The following is a 9,102-nucleotide window of genomic DNA, read 5'->3' on the forward strand; positions in this document are numbered from 1 at the left end:
AGATGGGAAGGGGTTTGTGTCTCACTTCCCCATCTGTGTGTGTCACTGTGAGGAGCATCAGCACTGATGTCCCATACGTGACAGTAATAGTCAGCCTCATCCTCGGCCCGGACCCCGCTAATGGTCAGGGTGGCCATGTTCCCCGAGTTGGTGCCTGAGAACCGGTCAGGGATCCCTGAGGGCCGATCACTATCATCATAGATTATCAGCACAGGGGCCTGGCCCGGCTTCTGCTGGTACCAGTGGACACTTTCACTTCCAATGTTGTTTCCCCCACAGGTCATCCTGACCGTCTGTCCCAGGTTCACTGACATCAAGGGAGGCTGAGTCAGCACATAGGAGGCCATGGATCCTGCAAGAGAGAAGATGAGAGTTGGGGTTCCAGCCAGGGTATCATCCACTATATATGTCACTGGCCTGGTTTGAGTTCTCTGAATTCCTTAGGCCATTTCCACCCTGCTGTCATCTTAGGTCCTGGGCCTACCTGCCTTGTAGATTGAGCCTTTGAACAAATGAAAAGCACCCACCCCATTTCTTTGGACAGGCGCAGCCCCTTGGGACTAACAAGGAGCCAGGGAGCACAGTGGGGGTTTATCACCAGCCTCTCATCCCACAGCAGGGTTTGATCATCCTGCTCCCCCTGCCCCAACTGACAGTCCACTTCTGTGCTCAGAATGCGGGCCAGGAGTGTCCCAGAACCCGGGGCGGGGATGGGCGTGACCCTGGCCTTAGCACCTGCCCAGTGAGCCAGGAATCCGAGGAGGAGAAGGGTCCAGGCCATGGTGCAGGTCCCTCGATTTTTCTCCCTAAGGCTCATGCTAGGCAGGGTTCCTCCCAGCCCTCTCTTATCCCCTTGCTAGAGAAGGCTGCTGGTTATGCAAATGAGCCAGAGCTCTGGGTTTGTGGTTTTAGAAATGGGTTCAGCTCCAAGAGACACAGAGATGGGAGGGGCAGCCCCTGAGGATCCAACTTGAACCCAGGGGATTTTCCTTCATCCTGTGTCCCTATAGTCTGGGGTCCAAAATCTATGCCTCCTCATGTCCTGACCTGTCTTCTGGGCAGGCATCTTCACAGCAGAGCTGTGAGGTGGAGTCTGTCTGCATTTTCTGAACTCATCATTGAATGTTTCCTCTGTAGGTACTAGAGGATCATAGGTCAGTGTGTGTCCTACTCCTGGTTTTATTGTGAACATCAAAACAGGAACAAAATCCCTCCTTTGCCAGGTGCACATGGAATTTTAGGGAGCCATTGATGTTGCTGTAGGAGTCTGTGCCAAGGTTGAGCTCCTGGGGCAGGTCATAGATGCTGTGCCTCAGTATCCTCAGGGTGCCCTCCCTGCCAGGGACAGACCCAGTGTTTGAGCAAGGATTGACAGTGACTGAGTGTAGCACGAATGGGGTGGAGTGGAGTGTCATGAAGTCCTGGTCGTGTGCTAGAGCCCAAGACAAATTCCACAGGATAGTGATGAGAGACTCCGAGTCAGAATTTTACATCAGAGCAAAGGTGATAGTGTAGTAAGCCTATACCTTTAGCTTCTGGTCTTGGGTCCTGGTAACCAATCCTCCCAGTTGGAATCCCTGAGAGTTTGTCAGGTGATCTCTTCTGCCCCCTAGTGGCGAGTCCACACTGGCAGCTGGAAGTGCAGGGAACTCCTTTGTCCAGGTGGAGATTCATGACCCAGTGTTCACATCCTGATTCCCCTGAACCATGCACAGCTGGCCCCAGGAGAGGATTTGTTCTTCTCTTTGGGACCCCTGAAAACCTCGAGAGCAGGCAGGAGGTGTCAGATTTCCCATGAAAATTGGAAGAGGTTCATGTGAAGAGAAGGTAGGACCCATTTGAGGCCTCAGGGCTCATCTTTCCGGGTTGGTGGTGGGTCATGGGTGTGGTTTGGGGGCTGAACAGGAATAAGGGATTGTCTCACTTGATCTGGCTACTGGAGCATCAAGTAGTGTGATGATGGCTCCAACCTTGAAGGGAGAAACAAGAGGACAGTCACCCAACAAACATTTATTCAGATCTAGCTTGGTCTTCCATAGGTTCCACCCTAGAAATCAGTGTAAATAAGACATAAGGGTTTCTTGGGTTCCTGCCTTGGGCAGCACAGCACTGGGGACACAATTGCTTTGGTGAGACAGCACACCATCACCAACCCCATCTACCTTCATCTTGTCTTCTATAATCATTGAGAAGCCCCACTATTGCTATTCTTAGGTATGTCTAGGTCAGCAGTGACCCTGTGTCCCAGAGCTATCTCATCAATGTGTCATTATGCTGGGAATCTTTATGGGGACTTTTGTCTGTGAACTAAAGAGACTAGATTTATGCAGGGCTCTTTCTCTTGTACTCATGAGTCATAGCTAGAGCTGCAGCAGCCATCCCGAGGTCTGTTGTCAACAACAAGGTAAAGTAAACCCTCCATAGTAGTGATGGTGGGAGAGACAGTGAGAGGATTTGGTACCTCACAGAACTGGTAGTACCTGGAGAACCACCATCTGTCTTCAGATTTACTTCTGTCTGCAGGAAAATAGATGCTTGAATGTTCATGCCCCTGATTGAGATGGGCATGTATTTTATTAAAACTTCCTGACCAGTTGGGATAAAAATGCACACAAAACAATCAATTAATTAAATGATATGAGAACCTGGACAGTGTTGTTTGATGTGCAGAGATGAAGTGATATCAGAAAAAATGACAGGCTGGTCATGTGTGCGGAGAGGCTGGAGGAGGTTTCTCTGCAGAGGGACTGTGGGGCTGATGCCAGAATGGAGAGAAGGGACAAGAACTGAAGTGTGTTCGGAGTCAGTCCTACAGAAAGAGTCTGCTTTGTCTGAGAATGCAGGGACAGTGAGGAACTTAGGTGTCTGTGATTCAAAGCTAGTTGAGTTCCATAAGTTCAAAACTGAGTGACAGGTGTGATGTGTTAGAATTCCTTGTTGTATGTTTCCAGGAAGGTGAGTCACAAGAGAAGCCCCATGTGAACCTCCCTGAAAACTGAGTGGGACGCTGGAGCCTGTTTGTAGCTGACAGTCACTGTGGCTTCTGTGTGGCGCACCTGTGTGTGTGTGTTTCCACATGACATCCAATTCCTGTCACACACTCCTTTCTATCATATACTGATACACATACATATGTATGAATATACTTGTGAGTGCTTGTGCATATATATACAAATTGTGTCTGCTATGTATATGTTGGAGATGTATTTGAGTACATATATACCCTTACGTATGGTATAAACACATACGTTTTTTAGTGATTCTGAACTCTGGATTGGGTGCCAAAGTTGTAGTTTTGGGGGTCTTTGCATTTTTAGGAGACATGCAGTTCCATATTACCACCAATGATAAGGTGTGTGTTGTTACCATATTGAATGACAGGACCAAGATAGCAATCAGATTATCTGACAGAACACACTGATATCAGTGAATGGCAGTGTTCATAGAAGTGAAATAGATGGGCAGCTTACCAATTTTTTGTGCATCTCTTTTATTAGAAAGTTCCAACTGACACATGCTTTGGCTTGTTACCGAATCTTAACAGAAACTGTATGCTCCTTATTGGCCACTAAGTTACTATGTGATTAAGCTGCCTGCATGAAATGAGTGTTTTCAGATCAACCATGCCAGGGAATTGGACAGTCACAGCAGCTCTCCATCATCCAGCAGAGGAGGTGAATTTGAGATCAGGCTTCCCCATGTCCTGAAGGCACAGGCCAGTTGCATGAGGAAAAGGTCTGATGGCCAGGACCCCAACCTATACTGCATTGTCTCTGCTCTGTCTGGCACAATTATGACCCAGTGGGGACAATCCTATGAACAACTGATCCAGAGGAAAAACCATGGTTGGTTTAAGAGGTTCCTGTGTGATGTGCACCCAACTTTGCTCGTTAACAATAGTAGTCCTGCAGCCCTCATCTGGGACACCCCTGCAGAATATGGAAATTTTTTCAATAAGGCTACATCTGAGCAGAGTCCTTTTTTAATTCACCTGGACAGAGAGAAGGACAGAATGGCTTATTTCTAACCTATGTTCTCTGACTCAGTTTGGGTGGATGGTTAGAGAGTTGGAAGAAACCCAAAAAGGAAAGTGGTGAAAGATGTTTGAGGAAGAGACATGTGAGTAGACCCCACCCCCAAATGAACATAGAGCTATTTGCGTTCCATGAAAATGCCCACAAGAGTGTGTCCTCAGAGGGAAATGGTGTTCATCATCAGGTGGATAATGTGACATTCAGCAGACAGTGGTGAGCCTTCTTGTCCATCCTCCCTTGAACTTGTCCAGGGGCCCTATATTAAAGTGGCTATGCCGCACCTTGGTAGGTTACTAATAGGATAATCCTTAGGTTTGTTCACTCATAAGGCTGATATAGATATGGCCACTTCAGTGGGACCTATCTGCCAAGATCGGGACCAACCTAGAATTCCCAGAATGAGACCATTCCCTGGGGAATCAGCCAGGGGCCTCGTGGCAGATGAATGACATTAGACCTCTTCCATCATGGAAGGGATTGCTCTGTCCTTAGTGGAATAGACCTTTACTCTGGATAGGAACTTGCTTTCTTTTCCTGAAGTGCTTCTTCCCAAACTGTAACCCTTGGACTTACTGAATGCCTCATCCAGTGTGGCTTTTGTCCAAGGCTCACATTTCATATCAGAAAAGGGCTGCAGTGTGCTGATGCCCATGGAATTTTCTCGTTCTACCATGTTCCCCACCGTTCGAATCAACTGGCTTGAATGATGGATTTATGACTTCTAGTAGATTTGTTTACTGTCCAGTCACATGCAGCACCTTATGGGACTGTGGCAAGATATGTCAGGAGATGACATTTGCACTAAATATGTGCCCTATATTTGATGGCATTTCTCCCATAGCCAGCATTGATGGTCTCGGAATGAAGAGGTGGAATTGGGAATGTCCATACTCACTGACATTCGGGTGACCCACTGTAAAATTTTCACTCCTTGTACCATGACTGTATACTCTGCTGCCCTTAAGGTCTTAGTTCCCAATGAGAATTGTTTCCATCCAGAAACACCACAATGCTTCTATTCAAAGGAAAGGTGAGACTTCCTGTTGTCACTTTGAGCTTGTCTTGTCTCCATGGACATCTCTCTGTCCTTCCAGCCTGATCTTTCATCCCCAACAAGTACCCTAGGCAAGAAAACATGACAGCCTCATCTCGCCTTCTGCATAGGCACCGCTGATCCACACGGTGCAGAGGCTGCCTGGAGGACTGTGTTGGGAGAGAGGTCTGGGAATCTCAGACCTGGAGCCCTCCACCAGACCTCTGTGCTTTGTCCTCAGTCCTCCAGGTCCTGAAGGAGAGTATGACACAGATAGGAAAGTGGTTTGTGTCTCACAACCCTGTCTGCCCCTGTCACTGTGAGCATTACTGTTGTCCCACACCTGACAGTAATAATCAGCCTTGTCCTTGGGCCCTGGTCCTGGTGGGGTTAAGGGTGGCTGTGTCTTCCAAGTTGGAGTCTTAGCATCAGAAATCCCTGAGGGAAGCTTGTTATTGTCATATATGACTGGCCAGGTTCCTGTCCTGGCTTCTGCTGATACCACTGCACACAGAAGATTTCTATACTGTCTCTCTCATAGGTGATCATGGCTATCTGGACCAGGGTCAGTGAGCACAGGGCAGCTGGGTCAGCACCAGGGAGGCCGTTCAGGAGCCTGTCCATGGGGCTGAGCTAGGTGGGGGCTCCTGTGGAGCTACAGACAACACCTGATTCAGGGAAAGGTGGTCCTGTGGCCTCACCATCTACCCTTCCTGCTTCATGTCCCCTCTGTATCCCCTAACTGAACTCTGGTCCCATTCTATGCATGTCATTAGAATGGAAAACTCTTTCATTCCGTCACTTGTTCATCATGGTGCATGTGGGAATTTACTGTCACACAGTCACCTGCCATTGGAGATTCATCATGACTTCTAGTTTGTTTCCACATGCGCTAGGTATCTGTATGACTCCCCTCATCCCACAGCAGTTCATCAACTTACATCTCAACACGTGGATTCCTTTCATTTTTTTTTTTCACGTCTCACATAAATTTGTGTGAAGTGCCAGAAACCATCCCTGACTCAAGAACTCACTTTAAGCTCTGTGTGTCTGTGAGGGTCCCCGGGGTCATGACTGCACACAGTGTGATCTCTGGGGACTGGATAGTCAGTGGTTCCTCCTGGGAACTGGATTCTGTCACTGAATCAAGGACAGCACAGGGGCCAGAGATGTGGCCTGAGACCGTGGGAGTCACTGCACTCTGGAAACAGTCTCACAAGGAGACTACAGACTCTCCTTCCAGGGACCACTAGCTCTGAGTGCCCCACCTCCTGTTCATGAGACGCTCAAGGCAGATGCAGCCCTGGGCCTGAGTCCACCTGGAGGTGGCGCAGAAGAGGGAGAAGGTGAGGAGTCAGGACGTCTGGATGTGCCCAGCACAGAAGGGTCAGTTCCCTGGGAACTTAGGTGGAGAATGAGGGGAGTGTAATTTCCAGGTGAGATACTGCCCGTGCCAGGACTCCTGTCGGTGTCCTGGGTAACAATGTGTATCTGACCCTCAGAATAAGGTCTCTGCAGCCTGAAGAGATAAGGATGGTTCATCCTGGCAGCCTCTGAGGACTGAATCCTGGACCCCTGCTGATCCCCAGACTGGTGTGCCTCTAAGACTCCCCCTTGGCAGCCTCAGCCTCTGTCCTGCTCCTCCTGATGTAGCTCTGCTGCCCCTGCTCTTGGAGAAGGATTCAGACCAGCAGCTTCCCTCCTGCAGGTCTCCCCAGAGCACCTGTCACCTGAATAGGGGTGTGGACAAGGTTATCCAGGTCCCACAGGCAGCTGCCCCTACTGCCCTGCCCAGACCAGCACAGAAGGTCACATACACTGTGCAGGAGACAGCACAGGTGGGATTCCTTCCCCTTGTACATGGGTTGATATGGCCTAACCTGTCTCACTGGCCATTGCAACATGTTGGGTGCAGGGTGAAGTGTAGTGAGGTTTTTTTTTTTTTTTTTTTTTTAAAGATTTTATTTATTTATTTGACAGACAGAGGTCACAAGTATAGAGGCAGGCAGAGAGAGAGTGGAGGAAGCAGGCTCCCCGCGGAGCGGAGAACCCAATATGGGGCTCAATCCTAGGACCCTGGGATCATGACCTGAGCCGAAGGCAGAGACTTAACCCACTGAGCCACCCAGGTGCCCCACGTGTAGTGTATTTTGAAAGGGTCACAGTCCAGGAAACCTTTGTGAGATCCCATTGGCATCCCTTTCTCTCCATTTAGGAATCAAGTCTAATGCTGCCTGCATCCCAGTGAGTGTCGCTGGGTCACAGTGCAGCAGGTGATCCTTCTAGCACTAACCTTTACATGTGCACCTGTCTTTACTGGCCTATTTCTGTCATCTCTGCCACTGCTGTTTCTATTACAACCCATAACACTAGCAGTCTGGGGGAGGATGTTTTGTAAATAAGCCTCTTAGGTGATTTGGATGAAATAGGGGAGTTGGGAATCTGACCAGGATGTGCAATTTCATGTCATACACATCACCCTTTTGCTAAGCCCCTTTCCTCATATTTCTGCAGAAGATGAACAAGAGACTCCCAGCCCAGCGCCCACTCACTGAGACCCCACAATCTTTGTTTCATTCATAAGACTCTGTCAATATTTATACATCAGTGAATTTGGAAACCAAGTGTTTCTAACATCAGTATAATTTTCTGTATTTCATATCACGTAAAGTTGAGGTCCAAGGAGACTAGGTTCCCAGGAGATCGGAGGAAAGTGGGGCTGAGTACAGATTGGAGCCCAGGTGTGCTGGATTCAGATCCTGGGCTCCTTGCTGTAGAGTTTGTGCAGGACTGGGAGGAAGGAGACAGACTGGTGAACACAGACTTGGGGACCTCGAACAGACCTGTTCACTGCTCTGTGCGTAGGCCTCCTGGGGCTGGAGGAGAAGGTGATGCAGTCGGGGAAGGGGTTTGTGTCTCACTTCCCCATGTGCTTGTGTCACTGTGAGCAATACCACTGCTGTCGAGGACTGACAGTAATAGTCAGCCTCGTCCTTGGCCTGTGCACTGCTGATGGTAAGGGTGGCCGTGTTCCCTGACCTGGAGCCAGAGAATCGCTCTGGGATCCCAGAGGGCCTCTCACTATCGGTATTAATTTAATAATTACCGCCAGAGGGGCTTGCCCTGGCTTCTGTTGATACCAGTGTACATAAACGTAGTCCAGTTCCTCTCCAGTGCAGGTGATTGTAGCCGTCTGTCCCAGGGCCACTGACACAAAGGGCGGCTGAGTCAGCTCACTGGAGACCACAGAGCCTGAAAAGACAGAAGAGGAGATGTTGCAATGAGGTCCAGGGGCTCATCCCATCATCCCAATACTGAGGCTGTGCTGTGCCTGAGCTCAGGATTTGGGGCAGGCTCAGCTCAGGTCCTGTGGGGCTGAGAGGGTGGGTTGGACTGGGGAGAGTACCTGTGCAGAGAGTGAGGACAAGGAGTGAAAGAGGAGTCAAGGCCATGGTGGATGTGCCCAGAGCTCTGTCTTCTGAAAACCACTGCTGGGCCAGGCTCACCCTGTCCTCTCTTCTTTCTTTCCAGGCCTTTTATTCTGTGGTTGTTAGTAATTATGCAAATTTCCTCCTCTCTGGGACTCAAACAACTTGTGAGCTCAGACCAGGTCACTGAGGAAGAAGAAAAGATCCCATGGCTTCCTCCAACAGCTCTCAGGTCAGAAAATGAACATTGGTCTCCAAATCTGGTATCATAGTCGTATTCCCGTGGTTTGAACACCACCAGTGTCCCTACCCATTCTGCCTGAGGGATGTCCGGGGGTGGCCCAGGGCCTTCCAGAATCCTTGCCATGGGGCTGGCCTGGTCCCTCTGAGAAATACAGCGAACACTAGATTCAGGGAAATGTGGTCCTGTGACCTCATTACCTCCTTCCCTGGCTTCTTGTTCCCTCTGCATCCCCCAGAGATTCTGTGGTCCAATCCTTGGCATGACAACAAAATTGGAAACTCTCTCATTTTGAGATTCTTTCATCATTTGCAAGTAGTGCTTACTTGCTAAACAACCACCTACTGTTGGAGATTCATCAGGATT

At 49.3% G+C, this 9,102-nt stretch overlaps 1 protein-coding gene and 1 gene segment (V, D, J or C); both read right to left on the minus strand.

The window, feature by feature from the left end:
• The window catches only part of LOC125082616 (immunoglobulin lambda-1 light chain-like), a 306,686-nt gene extending 305,857 nt beyond the window's left edge, over positions 1-829 (minus strand). The window contains exons 1-2 of the mRNA XM_047698426.1: positions 736-829; positions 55-352 (exon numbers count right to left, since the gene is read on the minus strand). Coding sequence (XP_047554382.1) covers positions 55-352; positions 736-817 — 380 coding nt within the window. The 5' untranslated portion in view covers positions 818-829. The remainder of the gene's footprint in view (positions 1-54; positions 353-735) is intronic.
• LOC125082613 (immunoglobulin lambda-1 light chain-like) overlaps positions 1-8,534 on the minus strand; it is a 301,131-nt gene extending 292,597 nt beyond the window's left edge. The window contains 1 exon segment of the V gene segment in view: positions 8,474-8,534. Coding sequence covers positions 8,474-8,519 — 46 coding nt within the window.
• Between the last annotated feature and the right edge of the window lie 568 nt (positions 8,535-9,102).

This window comes from Lutra lutra, chromosome 12 (assembly GCF_902655055.1).
Source record: "Lutra lutra chromosome 12, mLutLut1.2, whole genome shotgun sequence".
In the NCBI taxonomy this organism is placed as follows: domain Eukaryota; kingdom Metazoa; phylum Chordata; class Mammalia; order Carnivora; family Mustelidae; genus Lutra; species Lutra lutra.